This window comes from Brachyistius frenatus, unplaced genomic scaffold, assembly GCF_029030835.1.
Source record: "Brachyistius frenatus isolate BFR_SWC_R1_liver_20210118 unplaced genomic scaffold, ASM2903083v1 Contig_118, whole genome shotgun sequence".
Taxonomy (NCBI): Eukaryota; Metazoa; Chordata; class Actinopteri; family Embiotocidae; genus Brachyistius; species Brachyistius frenatus.
Genome location: NW_027210717.1, coordinates 1,257,685 through 1,283,080, shown reverse-complemented (window position 1 = coordinate 1,283,080; position 25,396 = coordinate 1,257,685). Strand labels below are relative to the sequence as shown.

The 25,396-nt window shown below is 39.8% G+C and overlaps 1 protein-coding gene across 1 annotated transcript; it reads left to right on the top strand.

Moving 5' to 3' along the window:
- The first annotated feature begins 1,186 nt into the window (after window positions 1-1,186).
- On the top strand, window positions 1,187-23,907 carry LOC138629582 (MAGUK p55 subfamily member 4-like). The gene is made up of 21 exons (XM_069713378.1): window positions 1,187-1,297; window positions 5,445-5,511; window positions 7,401-7,522; window positions 7,607-7,684; window positions 9,387-9,470; window positions 9,566-9,697; window positions 13,489-13,570; window positions 13,771-13,856; window positions 15,219-15,290; window positions 15,793-15,989; window positions 16,572-16,630; window positions 17,171-17,188; window positions 18,576-18,617; window positions 18,710-18,730; window positions 19,124-19,162; window positions 19,777-19,944; window positions 21,019-21,099; window positions 21,931-22,024; window positions 22,144-22,252; window positions 22,870-23,004; window positions 23,154-23,907. Exons 2-21 carry the CDS (start codon window positions 5,490-5,492, stop codon window positions 23,337-23,339), a joined length of 1,827 nt encoding a protein of 608 aa, XP_069569479.1. The 5' UTR covers window positions 1,187-1,297; window positions 5,445-5,489; the 3' UTR covers window positions 23,340-23,907.
- Window positions 23,908-25,396: the final 1,489 nt, after the last annotated feature.

Here is a 25,396-nt window from a genome sequence, read left to right as displayed (position 1 = left end):
CTGTTTAGTTTGTATACCGAACGTGTACATTCATGTTAGTGATAAGGTACGCAGATGATACACTGTGTTACCTTTTTAAAATTCGCTTTATAATATTGTCCCTGTTAACTCAATGTTTTGTTTTGTTTTGTTTTGTGTTTTTTTCAATTAAGTCACTAAGATCTGATTTTTGCTGAATTTTGGTCCGAATATTTCCTGGTCAGGTTTGGATCATGGGCAGAGTGTGAGGAACAGCTGCTCCTCTTTTTTAGCAGCCATGTTTTCTTGTATCTGGTATTATTATATGTCCTGCGTCTCTATTTCTATCTGTCTGGTTCTGTCTCTCTTTCTGAAGGATCAGTGTTAATCTCTCGGGGAGAAACCCAATGACCATTAGCCTCTGATAACCCCATCCACACACGTACACACTGCTGAGAGCGGCTGGCCTCTTGTAGACCCAGATGTTGCAGTGGGATTTAATACATTACAACAACCGTTATTGGGTGTTGTCATCTTAACACTGTGTTGCCTGCTGCTGCTGAGCATGTCTGTCCTGCTGTGTGTTTGTATACTTGTCCATTAGTCTTTATGGGGACCAATGTGATGTCCAGTGTTTATGAGGACATTATTGAAAAGGGAGGACATTTTGGCCGGTCCACACTTTGGAGCAGACCGTCACAAGGTTTGAGGTTTCCGACTAGGCTCTTGGTTTCGGGTTGTAATCTGGTGTCAAGAAGGGTCCTCACAAAGATAGAAGTACAAATGTGTGTGTGTGTGTGTGTGTGTGTGTGTGTGTGTGTGTGTGTGTGTGTGTGTGTGTGTGTGTGTGTGTGTGTGTGTGTGTGTGTGTGTGTGTGTGTGTGTGTGTGTGTGTGTGGCTAAAAGCAGCTAAGGGTTAAGAAGCTTTGTAATCTGTTGAAGTACTTAAAGTGAGTGGGGTTGCGAGAAAATAACAGAATGAGGAAGCATCACAATGAGAGACAGTAAAGAGACGTGGACGTAAAGAGGACCAGAGATGAAGTGAGGGACAGGAGGGGAAAGATGGGGGAAGAACAAGATGTTTAAAAATCCCCAAAAGAAGAAAAGAGAAGGAGCGAAACGGGTGCAGGCAAACAGGAGAAAGAGAGAGAGAGGTTGGTGGTTGGTGGATTAAGTCAGTGAGAGAGGATTAGTGTCAGTTTTGGTTTGGTAGTAAATTCACATCCACGTCAGTCACCACTGGCTGCTGCTGACACACTCACACTGCTGATTCACTTTTAGCTCAGCGATCCCACACTGAAACATCACCGCAGAGGAAACTGGACCGCGGGAAGAGGAGGTAAGCTCTTTAACTCTTCTGACTCTCGTGGTTTGACCGTTTCTAAATAGACGCTTGTGACAAACATCAGAAACTGAACATGCACGACCTTGCTAGTAGCACTATGGGGCTGTACATCAGCATGGATGCCCTTCGACCCAAATGCTAACATGCTCACATTTGTTTTTTAGTTTTTTTTTTTTATGAAGATCTTGTTCATTTACATCCAAACAACCAAGGACTTGTTAAGGAGACAGGGGTTGAGGTATATACAGACTGCTTTATAGGATAATACCATAAAGCAGTGATTCCTTTTGTCTTACGAACCTCTATAAGCCTGTCCGATGAACTGTAGGACCCCCTCATCGACACCACCAATCACACTTCAAATGTGTTAATTGGGATTCTAAACTCAATGTTATTTAACACTAGCATTTATTTCAAAGTCTGTGATGATGAGCAGTCAATGATTCGGTTTGGTTTTGCAGCCTTTTTCCCATTTAGCCAAAACATTCAAAACTAACCATTTTAACCATGTTTACGTTAGCTTGGGACACTTTAATGAACTACTGTATGAAAAGACTTGCACTATACTGTATATTTCCCTATGATCGGAATAGGAGAAGCAGTGATACAAATGATTACAATGACAGAAGATGATTGATAAATATAAGTCGTCTTAGATTTTTTTTTTTAAAGTTAAAAGTGTGGATTATGGTGGCTGACAGAATAAAAGTTTGACAGCTAGCTGTTGTATGAAGTTGACTGCTGACAGAATGAAGGACGTGCAGTACCCTCCTTCTTACACACAGTGTGCTATTTATGTTCCCAGTGAAACAAACACAAATCCAGCGTTGATATTTTGGTGCAGCACAAGGGGCTTTCTTCCACGTTTTCGCTGGTTTACAATTTCCCTAGACCATGATGAACCCAACTGCGCTGAGAAAAGCGGAACAGCACAACAGGGGGTGTGTTGTTGAAGAAGCACCCCTGCAGTGCAATTTTGGTGTTCATTTTTTAGGTGAACTGAGCCTCTTCCAGCTCAGACCAGGTCTCAGTCTGTCACCACCTTGAGGTGTTGAAGTCTGGACTGGTGCCAAGAGGGTGAAGTTATAAAGAATTTGTCAACTAGGAACTCAAACCTTTTCCCTTATTTTTGGCTCTCGGTGCCAAATTGTGAAAACAATTTCTGAAACTGGTCCAGTAATGAATGACATCACATCAATCAGCAGCAGTTTCTACCCCATCAGTGTGCCTCCACCAGTGCTTGTTCCTGCCACTGACACGCTCAGATTCTTCATGTTAAAGAGGATCCATAAACCGAAACAGAAGTCCGACCTAGTCTTCATGCGATCTCAATCACCAAGTCAGAGTTTTCCTTCCAAAATATATTTAAATTCTGCATTCAAATAAAAATATAAAGGTTAGGAATATGTTTCCAGCTGACCCTGGTTGGGAATCACTGCCTAAAGACTTTTTTCATGCAGTTCTCTCAGTTCATCAGAATTTGTCTTTTTGCCGAGATCAGTCCCAGCAGATGGGACAAACGGAAAAATTGACATGTAAGATTTTATTGCGGCATAAAAGCCCTGCTCCACAACCATTCCAGCATTTAGGAGAATTATCCTCCATGATGGAACATTTAATGGGAGTATCATAAACTATGCACACAATTTTATACTAAAGAGAGACATAATTACCAATTTCCATATATTTTCCTGAACTGCAATAGTTAATGAAGTGTTCAGATCCCATTTGATGGGTGGCTCATTATTATTATTATTATTTTTTATATGAAACAGTCCCAGGATTTCAATAACTGTGTCAAAGACCCTGTTACCATTTGGCTTCATCAATCCGGACATATCCACCTGTACTTTTGCTGGCCACTTGTGATCCGATCACGCCAGGTCACGTATGTCTGGATTGAAATAGCCAAATGGAAACAGCCTTTATGACCCTCTGAAGATGCTCTGACGTGAGCTGTTGACATTTGATGACTTGTAGGTCTAAATGAAGTGCTTCCTGGAGTGTAAGTGGAAACGGAAGCAGAGCCAACATAAGAAGCTAAAGTGGAGTTGAAACTAATTAGCCCACATTAAGTAACCTTATGCTGTAAGAGGAAGTACTAAAATAACACAAGCAGTGTGTAAAACGTTCTCCTCTGTTTTCTGCTGTTGTTTGTCTCTCGATCTGCGATGGGATGAATATTTAATCAGTCAATAGACAAATAATGATTCCTCATTTTGATTATTTGTTTTTTGTTTAATATTTTCTGCACAAATGGCAAAAAAAGAATGTAATTTCTCAAATATAAAGACTTCCTGTTTGTTTGTTGGTTTTATATCATATTAAGTTTGATACCTTTGGAGTTTGGACTGTTTGTGGCACAAAACAAGACATCTGAAGTCGTTACCTTGTAGTCATCTTGGAGAAACTGAGATGAACATTTTCTGGGAATAATTATAAGTTGCAGCCTTAAGCACAATAGGTTTCCTGACAGAAAACTTGATTTATACCTGCAACTACCAATGATGTCATTTTGACAACTCTTGGATATAGCTAGATAGAAAGATATACTGAATAATTTAAGTCCATAGAAATGTATAACTTTCCAAGTTACGACATCAAGACTATATCATCTATTCAGTACTGCCATCCTCTAACATAATATTTTCCTTTAAATTACTTTAAGTTGAATATTCCACACGTTTGGTTCATATGATGCATTAAAAAAAAAAAAATTTATTTACTTGACTCTTATGAACTTCAACATGTTCTTCATTCTCCTTCAAGTACTTATTTTACTTTGACATGTTATCTCAGCATGCAATGAGAGTAAAACCTAACAATGGCAAAATCTAAAAGCCAAACAGGTAACATATTGTTGATGTAGCGAACATAATACTGTTGTGAACCATTGTAAAGTGTGACTTTAACAACCTGCATTGCCTTGCACCCGCTGGCTGCTGTGTAAAACAGGTTGAATAACATTACATTATCAAAAAAAAGTATTTTCCAGTTCTGCATGTAGGAAGATATATTGTTGATTCAAGTCTAAATAAACAATTCACAAGCAAATATGTAAATGACACTGCAACTCCGTCACACACTTTCATCTATATTTAGATGGATCTCTTGAGCGGGACACTCAGCTCACAGGATGGACAGACAGACTCAGATTAAGGCTTCCATGTATTCAAAATGTGTGGTCCACTGTATATTATTTCACAAGCAGTAGTGCTAGATCATTAAATATTAATTTGGATCTGGGAAATCTAAATTTTCCCAATAAAATCATTTAAAAAAATGTCTTCTTAGATATTTTGTGCAAGCAGCTCATTATGACCCACAGTTAAATTTCAGAGTTAAACAACCTTTAGTGGGTTTATAAATAACACCTCAGAGAGGTGAAGGGTTCCATTGACATCTGTATAATCACAGTTTTTCCTTGTTAGGAACAGATTTGTTGGGTTTATGGTTTAATACAACAGTGGACTTGGGTGTAAGAGACCTTTGTTCACTTCCTGTTTCCAACCACCATTTGGGGCAGTCTTTGCTAGAATGTGTTCAAGCATTTAGCCAAGCATTCCTGTTATGTTTTATTTCTGCCTGTTGTGTGGTTACCCGCTCTGATCTCTTGCCTGTTATGTTGACTAGGATCTCTACTCGCTCTCTGGTTTTGTTAGCCGATCTTACCACCAACCTGCCGCCCCGCCATCAAGCCACCATGAATCATTCCTGCCTGCTTGGTCACAGTCTGCATTTCTTCTCCCTGCTTTCCTGACAGTGCAACATGACAGATATTCTGAAGTCTAATCAGTCGATCACAAGAGCAGGCAACAAAGTCAATCATCCAAATCATGGCCCTACATTCATTTGTACATATTAGTTTGATTCTGAAGAAAGTGTCTCCTTTCATTTTTGACAGACCTTGGTCATCACACCGAAGCTCTAGGCAGTGATCAGTTATATACCTGTCAGGTGCACTCTCTTTCAGTTTCAGCTCCAAACGACTGGTTATATCGTGTTCCCTACTGTTTACCTAAGGTAAAATGTTTTTGCAGTCAAAACTCAAATGTATCATCTTCTTTTGTATGTTGCAAAGAAGTATTATGATGGTAGGAGTTCAGTACAAAGTCACTTATTCTATTTCATTTATTTTCAGTGGCATAAGCCTTTCCTTCCTCTTCAGTGGATCTCGACAATCACCATGAGACAAGCCATGGAGGATGGTGAGAAACACGCACACACATCCCTGAGTCAGCTCCTGTTAGAACCTTTTAGGCCTGACCTTCATTGACTGTATTCATCGTTTTGTGTACTTCGGTTCAGTTTTAATCCTAAACTCAGTTCTAAATCCTAACCCGAAGATTAATTTGAACGTAATCTCATCTAGAACCTAATTCCGATAGTATTAGTGTCTCTCTGTGGGGTCATGGCTTCGCTGTAATGTTAATCCCGTCTGGACAAAACATGTCTGTTTTTCACCTTCTGTTCTGGAGAAATTTGTAGCCTTAAACATCTGCTGTGATGTTATTAGACACAGTCACTCTCCTGCAGGTTGAAATCTGTTGTTGACCAGTGTAGTGCATTATATTTGACCATATTAACCCTTTGAACCCACATTTCATCCAAATTCCCACCCTACCTTCTTGGTTGAACAAGTATTTCATCATAGAGATGCAACGCATATCGTATTAACTGCATGACTTTCACTTTCCAGCAATGTCAGTGCCTCGTCTTTGTGATGAAGTATGCCCTGAGAGTGACTTCCTGGTTTGCATCCCTGGACACTCGTAGTCATTTATGACATTTATTTCCCATCGGGAACTAAGCCTGTATTTTTTTTCAAAATGCTGAGTCATACAGTGTCCCACAAACTTGGTTCGGATATTGTCAGATTGTAGACAATCTCCCCTACACAATTATAAAAAGATATCTCTACTGACAATATTTGATGGTGAGATACGTGTAAAAACATAACAATTTCATACGAATTTTTTTTTTCCCTTGCTATAAAGGATAATATAAATACTCTCAAAGTATTATAATATAACATGATGAAAGATGTTGATAGCCTAGACTGTCCTGAAACAAACAAGATACAGCATGAATGGTAGCTCCTTTAATGACCAAGATATGGATTTAAAAGTGAAGGTAGTGAAAGTACCCTGAAAATAGCTTTGGATTCGAAGGGTTAAGGCTTCAGTGCTAAACTTCTTTTGATTTTTGGTGGTAGCGATTATCATGTTTGACAAATATACAGTTATAATGTATGAATGAATTCAAACACTTTTTGAGACACTTTCCTATGAGAACAATCGTCCTGTTTTCCTTAATCTTGTAGGTTGCGTCAGCTCATTGCACACTTTTAATCAACCGTACGGATTACTTCCAATAAAGTTATTTAAATGGGATTATTGCATCCTCAACAGTGCAGAAAAAAAGAGAAAGGTAACGTTACAATTGAGTTTCTTAAAGTAAGAAAAAAAAAAAGGGAAAACATAGAACAGCCGACGCTGGAGGATGCAGGTCCAAGACTTCCAAGACATGTGCATTACTGCCATTAAAAGTGTTTTAATATTTCAATTAGCTGACTATACTTTATGCAGTTTGGTCCATGAAGCAGTTTCCCCTTCCCCCCAATAATTATGAGGTATGTTATTGTCCAACGACTCAAATAATTCTGAGGGATACAAACTACCTATCATAAACTGAAGTGGAAAACAAATTTCAGTAGTCATCCTCTCTGGGGCATGAATGTTTGAGCCACGTCCTGGTTATTCATCCAATTCTAGTTGAGATATGTCACTCTTTTTTCAAGTGTTGGACCAGTTGGCAGACTCATATTGCCATCTGTGAAGCCAACATGCTCCCTTAGCTCATAAAATGTTCTTTACCCTCCTAAATTGGGTGCAATCATTCATCCATGCATTTTTATTTTCTATTGTGTGTGTGTGTGTGTGTGTGTGTGTGTGTGTGTGTGTGTGTGTGTGTGTGTGTGTGTGTGTGTGTGTGTGTGTGTGTGTGTGTGTGTGTGTGTGTGTGTGTGTGTGTGTGTGTGTGTGTGTGTGTGTGTGTGTGTGTGTGTGTGTGTGTGTGTGTGTGTGTGTGTGTGCAGGAGTCAGTGAGGTCCTGTCCAGTGTCATGGAAGATGTTAGTCAAGCTGTCAGCAGAAACATTGGTGGTGCTCAGCTTCTGCATGAGCTGCTGAACTCACCGTGGATATGCGCCCTGCTGAAGGTACCTAGTTCGACAGTCCTGCTCTAAAACAGACCCAACATCTGTCTGTACGCTGCTGATATCATTTTCTTTTTGCCGGTCCAGATTTATGAGTGCCTGTTGCAGTTCCAGAGACTGCCACCAAGCCCCTTTCTGCCTTATGCCTCAGGACTCTCACGTGAGGTGTATATTTACAAACACACGCACACACACACACACACACACACACACACACACACACACACACACACACACACACACACACACACACACACTTGTGGAAGAAGTATTCTAATCTTTACTGGAAGGAAATGTATCAATACTACAAAGAACTAACCATTGATGATATCTGACTATATCTGGGCCAGATAAATCAGGGCCATGCAAACTGTGGTCTGTGCACTGTGTACAGCCTGTTTAAAATATTTATATGGCACGCAAGAAGATGCCTGTCTCGATACAGTTTTACTGTTTTCACCTTTAACAAATGTGGTTATGGACCTGCTTATGTCTGCTTGTTATTTGTTTAATGGCATCATAAACAGACCCATACTGTTTTACTATGTTCATCTAATACCACAATAGAGATGCACGTGATTAGTTTATTCCATATATATATTTATATAGATATATATAGTCAGACAGCTTATATATAATATATCTTTTAACATTATGAGTTATTTGTAGCCATTCATTGAAAAAAAAATACTTTGTGTGGCCCTTTAGCCCCCACAGATCTCCCTGTCTAGCCCTCTTGCTATTCAGTTTGAATTGCCCTGTATTAGATGCTTCAGCATCAATTTATTTTGAATGCTGCTCAAGGTGGAGCTAGTTTTAACTACTTTATATACAGTTAACAAGTGTAGACTAGTGGTTTCAAACCTCGTGGTCGGGCCCCTGCAAAACTAAACCAAGCGGTTGTTAGAAGATCAGTGGTGGGTGAAGAAGAAAAAACATTCTGACATGAAAATATTTCAATTCCTTAAACCTAAAACCTTTTTCTTCCAATCCTTGCTTTTCATGAAATACTGAATAACTTTACTTCTTTGGGCATTGAACCATGTGAGAAGAGAAATGTTGGAACTGTTCCTACACATCTGATACTACAGAAATAGATACGCTCACAAGACAATGGGATCCACTGGTTTGATCTTTAACTATGCGTGGGTTATTATAAGATGATGGAGTTTATTGTTAAATCTTAATCAGCAAAGTAACCGGAAACTCCAGCTGCCATTTAAGTGTTGTAAACATACACATATTTCCCTCTGAAATGTAGTCTAGTTGATGTACACTGTGACAAAATGATATAAATTCAAATAAAGTACAAGCACCCCAAAACTGTACTTTAGTACAGTGTGTGAGGTTCAGCTGATTTGCTCATGTATCTTGCACACATTAGCAGGTTCCCAGGTTGCATGATTTGAGACCCTCAGGGATTCATTCTATTCAAAACTGAATAAAGACAAAGGCAGAACTAGACATTAAGAATATTAAATGTAAAGTTACTTCAGTCATGCTTGGGCTGGTTTGTGTGAAAACTTTTATTTCCCTCTGAGAAGTAGTTTTACAAACTTACCTTCAGCTGTTCTGATGGTGTTTTCAGATTCCTCAAACAAAGTCACGACTTGGGAACAATTTCCATCCAGATGGTTAGAAGAGTCTTTGAAATACTGTCATAAAAACAGGTGCTTTAAATCACCTTCTGGGTTTGTCAAACATCGGCTGTTAATGATATGAAAACGATTTAAAAAAAACATTATTTACTCCTTAAAGCTAAGCTCAGTTTCAAGAGCATAGACACATTAGATGTATTAAAATATAATTCGGTGTCTTTCAACATGTACATTTTCCATTCCTGCCTGTCTTCCTGCTTGTTCATAAGATCATGACTGTAATACAGAAGTCTCACCGTCCTTCAGCTGAAGCCAGAGAGCTCTACGCCCTCCTCAGCTCACCACATATCCAGGTCTGCATACTCATTTAAGATTAATTTCAAGCCTCTATGTAACTCATATCTGATGCTCTGCTAAAACACTTTTAAACTGTCTCTGTGTCTGTCAGGCCCTCTTGTCAACCCACGACAGCGTAGCACAGTCAGACTATGGACCTCTTTTACCCCCTCTGCCTGATGAGATACCCGAGGATGAGGAGGCCATGAGGATCGTTTGTCTTGTGAAGAACAATCAGCCACTGGTGAGACAGAAGCAATGTTTTAGTTCTCATTTTTAACTCTGTAATTCCGTACAATGCAAGTAAAGGTCTGCTTGTACACTTTCATCAGTTCACATAAAGCCCTTGGATGTAGATTGTCTCTGAGTTCATGGCTTTTTTCAAATATTTGTAATGGTATTTGTCCGTAGAAAGGTACGGTATGCACTTTGCTACCTTCTTGGACTCCTAGTGGGCAGAGGTGTGCTTTGTTGTGTTTTGGTAACACCAGTCAGAAATGATCAAGTGTGACACAAAGAGGCGTTCAGGAGGAACATGAGTGGTATCAAGCTAGTGCAGCTTCACCAGCCCACCAAGTAATAATTCAATAAACCTATCACTGCCTTGGAGATAATTATTTATATTCTTTAAAATATAGTTTTTAAACCCCAAAAGCTCAGTTTCTCATTTTCCGTTCACTAAGAGTGGAGAAGAGCGCAGAGGAAGTGTAGGAGATGGGGTAGGAGTGAGCCGCAGCCGCTGGAGCAGCCTTCGGCGCCTCACATTGGAACGCCTCGTCCCAGCAAGGAGGGCGTGGTCAGGGGAGGAGCCCAGGGCCATGGAAGGTGAAACCAGGCTCCCGTCCCTCCCCAGAGGAGGCCAGCCGCACCCCTTTCTTCCTCGCTATCAGTCAACAGGAAGCTGCTGTGTGTGCCCGCAAACTACAGAACTTTGGAAGAAAGGGCTCAACAAATCAGCTCCTGCTGTCTTTAGTCCTGCCACCTGCACTGGTAAGAGGAGGAAGAACAGAAGAAAATCACGAATAATCTGTCCATTTTTTCATTCAGTCATTTTTTTGTGTGCATTCAGGCCATTTCACCAAAGGAGCCATGATGTGTTTTCACCAATACATCCAGCGGTTCATCACATCTTTCGTCCATCCATTTTGGTATTTGCTTATCCTTTTGTTGGACTGTCTTGTCATTCATCCACCAAGAATCAGATGGCAACAACCGGTTCATCCATCAGTATCTTGGTGGCATCACTCTGTTCCTTTGCTATTCTGATCATATTTTTCATCTTCCCACCAGTTGGATCCATTTGAACTTTCCCTGCTTGCTTTGAGCATCAACGTTGTGATTTGGCATTGATTTTTGCAAATGTCTTTCTTTTTTTCTTTTGCTTCCCTATTTGCCGGTTCATTTTCAGAGAACCCCAAAGCAGAAGAAGGCGCCTCTACCGGAGGGAGTAGTGATGACTACGCTTACCCTCCTCCTCCAGTCCCAGCCTACAGTTTCAGCCTTCCTAATTCTCCCATCTTGTACAAAAGGGGTGTTACTGGAGGACAATCAAGAAACATTCCTACACCAGGCTGGACCCTGTCTTGTCCTGACATGAACCCTCATAGAGTCCACACTGCACCTTCTAGTTCTAGTCCGGCAACTCAGAGATCTGCTCGGCAGCAAGGGGTTAGCACCCTCCCCACCCCTGACAGTCAACATGGGTTTCAAACTGGACCTCATGACAAATGCCAAGAGGAGCCTCTAAATCGTTCGTTGATGCTCCACGACTCTACTGCTCCTCGTCATAATGAACACCATAACCAACCAAAACAGACCCAAAATGAGCAGCGACAGCAGCTGCCAAAACACCATCGACCTCCTGAGCTGACCAAACAGTGCAGCGTGGATGAGCTTAGGTCCACTGTTCAGACGGTTGCAAGCAGTATTGAGCACAGTAGTCAGGACGTACGCCACCTTGGCCAGAAGATGGTGGCGGCAACAGAGATGATTACCGACAGCGTGGAAGATAATGCTCAGGCACTCAACCTGCTTGCCGAGGTGGTTGACAAGCTCCAGGGGCTAATTGTGGCTAAAAAACAACCAGAATTGTCACCTCCACGCAGACCTAAGCAGCACAGATGTCCCCCGCCTCCTCCAAGGGTCTCCTCATTATCTCCAAAAGTGGTCCGCAAACCTCCCACACCATACCCACAGCTCCTCTCACCCTCTACTTCTTCCACCTGCTCCTCTTCGTCTTCATCCACATCTGCCAGTTCCTGCGCAGATGGTTTTGCGACGTCTGGGAGTCCAAAGCGATTGAATGGGGGATCCAAAAGGATGATGGCGGGTGTTGGTGTTACCCAGAGGGCAGGTGGTAGTGGCAGTAATGGACAGGTGAAGTTCAACAATGGAACAAGACAGTTACAAGACAGTACCAGCACAGGCTGCCTGAAAACTAAGATGAAAAAGAAGAAAAAGAAGTAGACAAACTGAAAACCAACCGTCTCCTCTCTTGCCTCCTTTGGTATTGGAAATAGATTATGAAACCAATTCAAATACTTCTAGTTCTTGAACTTTTTGAGCACAAAAACGTTAAAAGGACATAATTCACAACTAGGACTCTATGCTGATGTAAAGCTACAGAAGCATTTGGATGTCAACTATTAGGATTTTTCTCCATTTGCCAGCAGCAGAATTTAGCAATTGTTCGACAACAAACTTCCAAGAGATTTTTTCACGGGATTTTGTCACAGGCAACAGAAAATAACTTAAAGGTACAAAGAAATGACATTCTCTCAATCCGCCTTTCCCATTTCATCCAGCCATCCTTAAAATAATGACCATTTTCATACTTTTCATAAACTCTATGTCATTCTGCTGTCTTTTTTTTCCATCATCAAAGTTATAGAAAAGAGAAACAAATCTGAGCCTCAGTAAACACCACTCATCTCAACTCATTTGCATAGAAACATGGTAGCAAAACTTCATGTCCTGGACAAAGGACTTTTTAGGCTTGTGTATGGGCAGCAGTGTCAAAGGCTGCAATAAGATTCAATAGAAATATTTCAGAAATGTTGTCTGTCCAGATTAATATTTTTACAAGTTATAATGGGAGCTGTGTCAGACCTGTCTTGCTAATAAATTTCATGCAAACCGGTATTTTCTAGAGATTTGTGCAGAATATTTTTCAGAACCACGATGATAAAGTTTCATGATCTGCTTAAGATTCTTACCTCCCAATAAGCTTTTAACAATGCCCGAGGCTTGGCTCTAGTGCTGGCCAGTCAGTTGGTTTGTACACCACTTTGGTCCAGTCTAAAATAACTGTCAAATATGATGCCATGGTAAATTGTTTGGACATTAGTGTTCCCCAGAAGATCAGGTTTGCTAACTTTGGTGATCCCCTGATTTCTTGCTTTTTAGTGAAATGTCTTGGACTGCCTTGAGATGCACAGGCAATGAACCCAATGAACCCTTTTGTTATCCTTTGATATTTCAACCAGTGTTCTGCTACCACTGGTTGACTTATGTGCTTTTGATTGAAATGTTTTTACAACTGTTGGATGTATTGAAATTAAATTTTGTCTATTAATGTCCCCCACGGAATGACCTGTTAAGACTTAATTTGCTAATATAAATATCAATCTGTCCAACACTGCTGGTGTGGTTGTAGGCTCTTACTTCAATTATTTCTACCATTCTATTCGTCTTTGCTCAAGAATTTATGTGTTTATGAAGGGTAAAAGTCCATTATTAAATCATTTATTTTTCCTTATGGCTTACTGAATGTGTATAGTTTTTGATGGCCAGCAGGGACAAAGTATCACACAAGGCAGAAATCAAAAGCTGTATATAACCAAGGCTTGTTTAAATGACAGGCTGTGGACAGGATTTCAGCTTTTGCCTTGAGGGTTTCCTCCATTAATTGTTTTCATCCTGTCCTCAATGTCTAGCCCTTTTCTATTAATATTCTCATCTCCCCTCCTTGTACAGTTTATACTGAGCTCTACCAAAAGCTGGTAGGTTGTTAAATTTGACAAAACTGTCTGTCAGGGCGCGACTATAAAGAGGGACGAGGAGACAGGAGACATCTACATTGCCCGGGTGATTTATGGAGGGCTGGCTGACCGCAGTGGTGAGATAAAACTTTATAACACCATAAGTAAGTGTGTGTGTGTGTGTGTGTGTGTGTGTGTGTGTGTGTGTGTGTGTGTGTGTGTGTGTGTGTGTGTGTGTGTGTGTGTGTGTGTGTGTGTGTGTGTGTGTGTGTGTATGTGTATGTGGGGGGGGCGACTTGCAATATCATGGTTTAACATGAGTTTTTGTGTATGTCAGGACTCCTTTATGCTGGTGATCTTTTAGTGGAGGTGAATGAGAATCCAGTGTTGGGTCTGGAGCCAGAACAGGTCATCCAGATACTGGTGAGTCACCCAAGGGTAAAAAAAAATCTCTGCGTGTAGCCTACCGTCGTTTGCTTTCTAGGGCTCTATTTTTGTACCAGCACAAAGCTGCTTTAAGCTCAGATCCAAGCGTATTTGCAATTTGATACTGCGCAAGGGTCTTTTTTCCACACTTGTGTCAAGTTGTTATTTTCGTGACTCAAAATCAACTCAGCCGTGCCGAGATAGGTAGAACGGCGAAACAAGGGATGAGTCAGCCAGCTCAAACCAGGTCTAAGTGGAATGCAGCCGACTCAGGTGTGTTTGTGGCTTCAGTGGGCAGAGCGCACATAAACAGACGCGTTTGGTGGATGTTCTACGTATTTCATCCTGCTTATATAAATAATTGAAAAAAAGATTTCTTAAACGCAACCTTCTGATTCAGTTAATTGTATAAAAAATTAAGTTGACTCAGCTGATTCAGTAGCCAATCTCAGCAACTACTAATGAATTGCAATTAAATTACACATAAAGGGGGTAACAATTGACTAGCCTCTTCACCTACTCATCTGGTTTAGTATCTATCCAGCCGTGCAAGGCCGTGGAGTGTGACCCTGCATCATTTACGCACAAAAGGTGAGCACATATTACGCACAACTGCTTCGGCCTTTAATTATTAATTGGAAAGTAAGTAATGCACACTCATAGCTGCCAATGGAATTAATTTATTAATACCAAACCATCAGTGGCGTTTCAAGCACATTGCTTTTCATCAGTGTTTTTAATAAACAAAAATGCATCTGGAGCTTTGAGTGTATGTAATTTACTGATGCTCACTCCTCAACATCTTTACAGAACCAGATTTTAGCATATTGGTTTAGTGTTCTTTCTTCCCTTTGACATTTAATTAATGACAAAATAGCAAATCAAATTTTGAATTAGATTATCCACGTTTCCAAAGCATTACGTGATATGCCAACCTCCTTTCTTGGTCATTGATGTTTTAATTGGCCATGATTGAAGCTGGCTGGGACACCTTTGGATTATCTATTCCTTCTCTTTTAATACTGCGCTACAATTCACTTACGTCTGTGTTCACCATATTACCAAAAACGTTGGTCACACCTTCGTTTGCTCGCAGTGCGCAAAACTTAAATGTGCGTTTGCGTTGCTCCTAGATTGATTAACCCATCATGTCAAGGTCAAGCTGTTTTTCAAGAGAAATGGATTACTCTTAAATCTTAGTATTGAAGAGACAGCTAAATGAATTTGAATCAAGTAAGGAAATACTTTGTAGCTCTGATGCAGATTACGTTGAAACCTGGCTTCCCCCTGACAGGTCAGGTAGACCCTATGATGTATTGTAATACATTTTTTTTTTTTTTGCATTTTACTCCCTGTCAGACCAATTCCCAAGGCACCATCCTATTTAAAGTCATTCCAAACCCACCCCAGGTCAGCGGCAGCCAGAAGTCGGTACGAAACACCCACGTCTTCACCTCACCTCTCATAATGATGTGCTGTGAATCACATTAAATTCACTGTAAATATCAACATAAATATCCTTGTAGAATTTAGGAGCTGATTCACTTGTTCAGCTCACACTAGGCTTCTAGTTTAGGTTATTATTTAAACAAGTATATGTTGTTCAGCAGGCAACTGAGAAATAATGCCTGCAAGATTTTACAGTCTCATCTCTCCATATATAAATTACTGTACTATTGCAATTCCTTACATTTTAACACACTGTTTATGGTACAAAGATATGTTAAATCACCCACCATAGATGTCATGTCTTATTGTTTGTACTTCCATGATATTGTAGGTAATTCTGTTGATGCTGTCTTGAGTGTTCAGGAGCTCGAAAGCTAAAATCGTTCTGCCTTTCACACGCTGTCTTTGGATTCACCTGATTTTGTGTTGAACTATTGTGTTTATTTATTCTCTCTCTCTCCTGCTCTCTTTTTTCCTCCTTCAGGTGTACATGAAAGCGATGGTGGACTATTGCCCCCTGCAGGACCCCTCCATACCGTGCCCGAATGCAGGGATGGCATTCAGCAGGGGAGACCTGCTGGAGGTGGTTGACCAGTCGGACGGACAGTGGTGGCAGGCCAGGAAGCTGCCCTACACTGCGTCCTACGCGGGTCTGATTCCCTCTGCCAGCATGCTGAAGAGGTGACACACACACTCACACAGGCTGAAGACATGCTGCACTCACAGGCTGCCACCAGAGGGAGCACTTAGTTCACACACCTAACGTGATGCACTCAACAGTAGATTATAGGAAGAAAAACATTTACTATTATCTTTCCCAACACATTTTAAAGGATCATTTTACTGTTTTTGCACCTTTTAACTAACTGATTAAAAATCCTTCATATTAATTGACTTCCCCAAATTTACAATAATAATGTCAGACAGAATACCAGATACTTTAAATACATGAAGCTGATAATACTTGTGTACTTTTACTGCTGATACTTTAACTATATGAAGCCGATACTACTTGGGTACTTTTACTGCTGATACTTTAACTACATGAAGCTGATCGTACTTGTGTACTTTTACTGTTGATACCCTTAAATACATAAAGCAGAACTTTTATAGGATTTTGAATGCATATATGTTACCTGTAATGTAAACATACTTCAAGTATGTTTACATTATGGGATTGGTACTTTGCAAAAATGTTATAGTCTTAGTTTTATCATCATATTCTGGTTGTTTTCCATCGTGTCTTTCTCTCTGTGTCTCCAGTAAACACAGGGAACAGTGGTGGTGTCAGCCATTACCGGGTCATACCTGCATTAGACCCTGTGAGGACTCGTCCTTGTTATCACTAACTGTAACTTGTATTGATGTGCTTACCTGGCAGTTTAGCATCATTTGAACTCTACAAGATAAATGTGTCAAAAGGCACTTTACCTACTTGCAGTGGTTCTTTTGCTGCAGCTCGTTGATGACATTTCATATTATATTCTAGACAATCAGCTGGATAATCCAAAATTAAGTAATAATTACTTGTGGCCTGCCGTAGCTGCTCCGCCCTGAGCAGCTACGGCAGTAAAATGTTGATTCAACATGAATCAAGCATCAGTTATAATAATCTAATAATATTATATATAAACTCCACAGGGAGTGCTTTGAGTCATATTTTAACTTAAGCCTTCCTCTTAAAACTAACACACTGCAGAGAAGTTACTTCAATCACATCATATCATGTCAGTTCCTGTCAGTGTGTGTCTGTTAGGTTTCCCTTGTATTTCCCAGCTGTGTGTAAATTTCTGTACAGCGTTGTGGATGTTATGTAGAAACAACAACATTTGAACTGTTTGTTTCCTCCCTGCTGACCTCAGTGACCCTGGCTGATGACGGTGGGTTTAACACCTTGACACATGAATAATATATGTAGCTTAGTTGTAACAGTGTGTGCTATAGCAGGTTGTTTGTATTTATTTGATTCAGTGGTTTAGAACGTATTTCTTGTGAATTTGGAGATTAATGGGTCTGTTGTTGTTTTATTGTACAGTTAAGTCACCTGGATTCACAAACTTAAATTCATTTAGATCCAGCAAAATTATCTATTTTTGATCAGTTCCATTATTTTATCGCACAGACTCAGAGCAGCCTCCATTGCTGTGTTTGTTTTGCTGCAACCTTCATTTCTGTTTCTCTCGCTGATTTTCTGCTGGGTAAGCTCCTCTGAGCCTCGAGGGCAAAACATTCCTACATATTCATCTCTTTTTAACGTCTCTAAAACAGCAAATAGGAACACATTTTTCCCCATAGTACATACAATGCATGAGTTAAAAATTGGATTGGCTATTGTACTTAAATGTTTACTATTTGTTTCCAGACTGTGTTTGAACATGTTGATTTATCATTTTATTCCTACATTACCTAATTTAATTTCAAATAAGTCAGGAAGAAAACCACAGAGAAACCTTGTTACACCTCCTATAGTGTGTTTTAAAACTCCAACAACAGACATTATGAAAGAACAAAAGTTGTATTTGGGATGTCGGAGAGGAGCTGTGATTCTTTGATGGGGCAGCCCTCTGAAACTTGTCATCCAGTCCACTATTGTGTCAAAGAGTGTTATACACGCGTCAGTCCACTAGAGGGCATCGTGTCAGTGTCATGTTTTGCTTCACCAACATTCCTGTAAAAGTACTGACCAGTGTCAAAGTAAGACATAGGATGGGGTGGTTGAATGGACCAAAGCAATGTGGACTTCTTTAAAGAAATATTCTCCGAACCTCAACCAAGTCTGGTCGAGGTGCCAAACCCTGATCATGTGGCTTTTGTTGCCGACACCTAAAGCACCGTACTTTTCACACCTCGGTGAGGAAAAACGTGACACTGACACGGTATCCTGTAGTGGACTGATGGGATGTCGATCTGCGTCATCGGTTCAAAATCATATTTATATACAATTGTCATCCTACTAGGAAACAATGCTACATGTGTTTTAAGCTGCCAAAAGGGGTTTCCAGGACTCCAAACAGAAAATGGGGCTGAAAATCCTGCACAGTGTTACGTAACCAAGCAGCGTTGGATGTTTATCACAAAATGGGTTATTCCCTCTATGAAGTCTTCAATGCAGGTTATTAGAGGCACAAACTGTCCTGCTGTTGCTTTCCTAGTAGAGGAGTGTTAAATAATCATCACTGTCCAACACCATGAACGTATGTGCTCATTATTTTGTGAGACAAGCTTCACCTAACTGAAGTGTCTTTGTTCTTTGTTCTTCATTTTCAGAGGATGAGTCAACACATGCTGATGACAAACGCGTCATAATGGGTAAAACATTTCAGACATGATGATAAATACAGTGTGATGCTCATCATCCATCACTGCAGTGTTAGTGGCTGTTGTTTTTCTCTTCTCCTCAGGTCTGGAAGACATAGATTTTGGTAGGTAAGTTGTGTAAGTGTCTGATTAAAACATTCAACACGTAGTTCAAAACTTTCAAAGTCGAAGACAGCAGATCAGTTACGATTCTTTGTTCTGCTTTCTAATGTTTGACTTGATACACAAAGGATCTCCTGATGAACGTCATTAAACAACTAAATAAAAAGCCATTTTATCTATTACAGTGTTTGGATTTGATGGTAATCAACTTAAACTTTGGGATTCTGGTTTCTTCTGTCTGTGTTTGGTCTTTATTTTGCATTTTCAATCCTCCACAGTAATCTATTGTTAATTTCTACTTTATTAATTTGTGTGCTGAAGGAAATCAGTGTTAAATATAATGACGTGTTTTTACTTCCCACGGAGAGAATAAAGAGCTTGTTTCTTTCCTTCAGATGAGGCTGACTCTGACACCTCTGATGGAATCTACCTGGGTACGACTCGTTTATTGTTAGACAGATACTTAATACACTAAGTTTGTACACACAACCATACACACTATACCCCACTATAAAACAATGAATCTAACAAGAATAGAAACTTTTTTATGGGTATTTTTAGGTGTTCGCAGCAGCTTTATTAACGCTGTCTTTGATATAAGTCTCTAAAAAAAATCAGGAATTAATGGCTTCAAGACTTCACTGCTTGTTTATCTACTTTTTTCTTGTTTGTGGTGTATCACACATGAGCACATTTTATAAACCTCATCAATGGACAGTTTGAGCACTGCTGGAAAAGCTGTGCAGGACATTTGGACCCAAATCCATCCATAAACTACGTATTAACATTTACAGCTGCAGACTTATTCAGCATATAAAAATGTATTGATTCATACAGTCTGTTGCTGTGAAAAAGACGTGTAAATGTGTTGTGCCGAGAGAGAATTTTTTAAAAATCAGGCAACGCCAAAGTTGGTATTATTAATGGAATATAACGGATCTATAAAGCATTAGTAAATGGTTTAGTAAACATTAATAAAGCTTATATGTGTAATAATATGTGACAAAGATCCATTCAGTAACTAAACAGTGTTGTTCACCTTCGTCAGCTGGTTTTCGCCTGAGTTTCCGTCTCTGGAGGAGGACGTCCTACAGGAGGAGATGGCAGTCCTGCACCTCCTGCTCACCCAATAACAATGCTCTGTCCAGCCCCTACGAGGAAGTGGCTCTGTACCAGCGGCCCCCGCAGGAGAACCACCGCCTCATCATCCTTGTCGGTGAGAGAGAAAGGTCCACATTACTGCCTGAAACTTGAGAACATCAGAGTGTTTCCTCTCCAACAAAGTGTTTACATTCCCAGCCAGTTTGTCGTAACTCTATCTGAAGCTCTCATTGACTCTGTGCTGCCAACAAATGAACTCAGAACTGTACAACTCGGTCTGAAAGACTTTTCATTGCAGTCAGTTTTTATTCTGCTGGATCTTTTATAAATGAATTCAACCTCACCAACACTTTTAATTAAATAATCCTTAAAGGGAAATTCCCAATTTTCAGTCAGTTTATTAGTAATGCAAAGTGGAATTTACAGCATCTTATTGATCCATTTGGTTCAGTCTGTGAATAATATGACCGATGACTACATCCTAATGTTACTTATGTACTACAAATCGTTAGTAAGTGGACCTTAAACTAAGATTTTTTTTTTTTTTTTTTATGTCAAATCACTTTAGTTTTCTCTGTTGATACTTTGAGTCGGAAACAAAACTTTTGTTCCAAAGACAATGGAAGATCTAATGAAAAACTAATTTGAAGTTATGGGAAATGTAGTATCCAGTTCGAAGCTTAAACTTTAATTGGCCTTGTTCAGACCATATATATCAGTCCATATATATTTTTTGTCATATCCAGATTGATTTTTTTTAAAGTCTGGACAGACAAAAACTGCATGAAATATGATTATTGCAAATGAGATTTCAATCAGATTTCTACAAATGTGTTACATAAGGTTTCTTGCAGTACTCATAATGCAATCCAATTGGCCTGCAGTCTGAACAAATTTGTGATTTAAACTCAGGATGTCTCAACCTTAATTAAACAGTCTTCTTCAGTACCCCTTTAAATATGTGGTGAAGAGTCTAAATGTAACACCTAATATGGTAAATGTAATGTTGTCTATTAGCGTCCCTTTATTCTTCATCCCTATGGTCTCTGTATCAGTACGTTTCTTTCAGAAGCTCCTACTCTCTCACTGTTTGTACACGTTTCTTGTGTCGTGCATTTATTATCGTCTACATTTGTGTCCTTGCAAGCATCATAAGAGTCCCTCATTTATTATGTCTTGGTCTGATCAGGCGCTTCAGGGGTTGGAGTTAATGAACTGAAGAAGAGACTCATCAAACTGAACCCTTCGACCTTCCAGGGACCCGTACCTCGTATGTGCCCTCCACACATGTAACACATTCATTTTGAAAGGGGCCGCAGAAGTTATGATAAGTCCTCATTTTACAGTAAATGACAGTCACAGAAGGGAATCTACAATAATAAAAACAACAGAAATACCAAATACTTTATTATTTTGTACATATTTTTGGTGTTTGTTATTATATTCATTATTATAAACTGTACGTGAAGATGACTGTAGCAAGGTTTGACATCACCCAAAGGTTTACAATAGAACAGAGCAGTAGCTTTCAGCTCATTTTAAAGAAAAGAGTGCCTCACACTGTAGAAACCAATTTTAAAAATAAAAATAAACGTGTCTTCTGAGGAACATTTTATGCGTTATAGTGATTTCCAGACAAAGAAAGAGAAATACCAAAGAGGAGATGGTGACTGCAGCTGTTTTTATGTGTCTGTTGCTGAATTGAGCTGGTTTAAAGTTTTAGTTTACAGTGCTGGACTGTCCTCAGGCAAAGCATGTAATACACATGTCCATCCACTGAAGGAAAGCATCTCTTTTACAGGCATGGTTTTGTCTAGACATGAGCACAACACATATAAGCAGGAAGTCACTGACATTTTTCCTGGGATGGCAGGGTTGGAGTCCGAGAGGTGACAAGGTGTTATTTTGGAGATTTTTTTATCTGAACAATAACCACATTTTTGTTTTTTTTAATAAATTACGTGACACTGATACGTCTCACAAGGTAAAGACTTGACAACGGTAACACTTCCCTCTAGTGGACGGGCATGTTTATTACACACTGTGCCGTGACACCGGGTTGCCTCACCATGGTTGACACACCGTCTCTCTGTCCCTCCAGACACCTCTCGACCAATCAGAGCAGGGGAGCAGACGGGTAGAGAGTACTACTTTGATACCAAAGAGCTGTTTGAGTACATGGTCTGTAACCACAGGTAGGCCTCTGTTTTCTTTTGATCATTTATAGTGTGACTATTCATGTTTACGGTGTTGTATTTAATCATTGTTTCATAGTTTTTTTCTGTGCATGCTGAATGTATGAATGTGTTGTCAGGTTTGTGGAGTACGGGGAGTGGAAGGGCCATCTGTACGGGACCAGCACCGATGCCATCGATGAAGTGCTAAAACAAGGACGCATATGCATCATCGATGTTGAACCACACGTGAGTTTCAGTGCTGATATAGATTCTCATATAATGATAATAAACTTCATTTATACAGCTTTTCAAAATAACATTACAAAGTGCTTTCATGGTATTTCCAGGATTAAAACATTGCAGGGTTGAGGAGGAAGAAATAATACAGATTAAATAACAATAATAATAATAATAATAAACTTTATTTGTTTTGCACCTCTCAGCTTAGACATGCAGCTCAAAGTGTTTATGGTGAGACAATTGCAGGCAGTGCTCCACATGAAAACAAATTTAAAATGTTAGAATGCAATTAAAATATAAAAATAAAATGCATAAGAACACAAAAATTAAACAGAAGACAACACGTTAATAAAATTAAGTAGAATTGAAATACAGAAAATGGGGTAAAATCTCCAGCAATAAATATACAACAGTAATATCAAGACAGAATTTAGAGGCAAAAAAAAGAAAAAAAAAGTTTTTGTATGCCTCAGATTCCTTCATATCTTCTTCATTCTCAGGTTAAGGGTTGTTTGTGTCCCTTATCTCAAATGAAATGTCTAAAGATAGAGCATGTTGAGATTGTAAAGCCCTTTGAGTCAAACTTGTGACAAAACTTTGGTGTTGATGTTTTATTTTTTTAGAGCATCCAGCTGTTGCGGACCAGGAAACTGAAGCCCTATGTGATTTTCATTAAAGCCCCCAGCCCAGAGAGACTGAGGCAAACTCGGAGAGACGCCCGAATAATCACCAACTACGCCATCAACAGAGCTTTCACGGTAAGAGCGCGGAAGATGCTGTAGCTCCCTTTGAGAAAAAAAATCCACTTTCTGCCTTGTAGCTGTTCACAAACTGATCAAGGCAGAAAGTAAAAGAGAGAACTTTCATCACCCGCTCAAAGAACTTGATCACCTTTCTGTTCTTGCAGGAGGAAGACTTTGTGGAGGTGGAGGAGGCGTCCCGGCTGATGGAGGCGAAGTACAAGCAGTTGTTTGACAGCGTGCTGGTGAATGACGACATCCAGGACGCTTGCATTCAGCTCTGCTCCATCATCCAGCAGGCACAGAACGAACCGCAGTGGATCCCTGTCAGCTGGGGCCGAACGGAGGAGTAGCGCAGGACAGGACACCAATGACATGAGAGGAAGAGATGAGAAGTCAAGAGGGGAGAGGAAAGAGCTCGGGGAAATGGAGGTGATGTGAAGCAGGAGAATGGAGGAAAAAGAAGACCTGGAAAGCGAAGATGAGAGTGGAAAACAGAAGGAATTTGCAAGTATAAGGGCGGGAAAAAAATCATTAGAAATGTAAAAAACTGGTGAAAGTAGCAGAGGAGAAGATGATGTTGAAGTGAAGGGATGAGGGAAGAAGCAAGACCCAGATATGGAGACAAAAGGAGAAGAAGAAGGACATTGTAACTTGATGAAATTAATTTTCAAAAGATCTTACATTATATGCAGTTTTATTTCTAGAGGCAGATTTAATAGTTAAACTTAACCATTAAAAGTCGTCTAAATTCATTCTCAGTGTTGGCAGGACAGCAGTGGGAGGAAAAAGCTTGTAATTAGCTGAAATATAAAGGAATCTTCAGGCTAAAGGAGCGAGATTCATTAGATCTAATGGTGTCATCTCATGTTGACATTCTGTTAAAGGTGTAATCCGTCCGTTTTTCATTAAATAAATCCCAGTTTCTCATCCCGTTTCGGTTCTTTATCCTTTTTTTTATGTGTTTACCTTCTGTAATCACCTCTGCCTGTGGTGTAGTGGTGTTTTGGTGGGTGGGTGTACTGTGGCTTCAAACTACCACACCCCTACCTGCATCAACCAACTGATGACCCATCCCCCCAACAGCTACCCTGAACTAGGCTGTAACTTTTGTGTTTAATTTTAAAGTAATGTAATGTGGAATCTAAATGAGTAAATTTACTGTCATTAAAAATGTACTTGTACTTTCTAATCTGGACAACTTTCTACTGGTGCTTCAGAAAAACTTCGGAGGGAAATGTTTGAAACTTTTTAACTCGTTAAAAAAAAAGACATGAACTAATAAAATATGTAGCACATATTACATTGCCCAGAAGTTTATAAGATATTTAAAATGTTCTTCTACCCGAACAGCTAAAGCAGAAACACGCTGCCTCCAAATGATTTCATATGATGTTAGACCACAGTTTTGGTCTGTCTGCTTCACCTTGGTTTGGTTTGGTTTGTTCTTGGGGTCACTCCCATAGATCTTTTATTGCCTAAATATTCGTGCTTATCTTCACAGGGAAAAGAATTCAAATGCACAGCAGAGCGTCCAAGCAACTGGGAAAAAGATGATGGAAAACCTCTAAAATGGGGGGGGGGGGGGGACACAGAAAAACCTTCCTGCACTTCTTTGCAGTCATGTTGGAGAGTTGCTCGATCTTTCTGCCCTGCAGACATGCAGTTTAATCTAAAACCTTTCTTGGACTTCCAGGTCCTTTCCACAGACTCAATAGTTTCTTAATGACATTTCAGACCGTGGAAATCACACCCCTGTTCTGTAGGCATCAGTCCGCTCTTTCCGCATTTTCAGATCCTGAATCGGTTGCTCAGAGGAGCCAATGGTTGCTAAGTGACACCACAACTTTTGAAGAGTCGTAGTTTATCAGCACTGGAAACCTTCTTAGCTGATAATCCTGATCATATTTATTCTTATAGATAGCTTATTAGATATTATCAATACAGTTTATGTAACTGCGCATTATACAATTAGTATATGTCATGGTATGGTATATTGAGACTGTCCTCCTCCAGAAAAAAACTACCCCATAGGTCTGACTTTAAAGCAGTTTATTGATCCACAGTTACATTTTAAAGTTGCAACCTCTACTGGTCATATAAACGAAGACAGTCAGAGTCAGGACGATTTGTAAAAACAACATTTACTGTTGCCATGTGAACGATGGTTGCATAATCTTTAGGAAGTGCTAACTTTATTGCACAAGACTTAAAGTTGAATCATCTTTCCCTCATGAAGCGTTTTTTGTGCCTAAACGTAACCGGAGGTGCTGATTTACGAAACACTCACAATTTAAATGCAGAATACATTCGTACAGATCAGTACGAGTTTTTATGCTGTTTTAATGTCTGTTCTCAGCATTAGTTTGTGTTATGAACTGTTATGAACTGTTATGAACTGTTATGAACT

What these genes read in the sequence shown, in the direction of transcription:
- LOC138629582 (XM_069713378.1), top strand. Translation starts at nt 5,490, where the DNA reads ATGAGACAAGCCATGGAGGATG. An exon ending in AGGGCTGGCTGACCGCAGTG is followed by an intron (nt 13,571 to 13,770) that starts GTGAGATAAAAC and finishes TGTGTATGTCAG; the next exon opens with GACTCCTTTATGCTGGTGAT. An exon ending in TGACAAACGCGTCATAATGG is followed by an intron (nt 18,618 to 18,709) that starts GTAAAACATTTC and finishes TCTTCTCCTCAG; the next exon opens with GTCTGGAAGACATAGATTTT.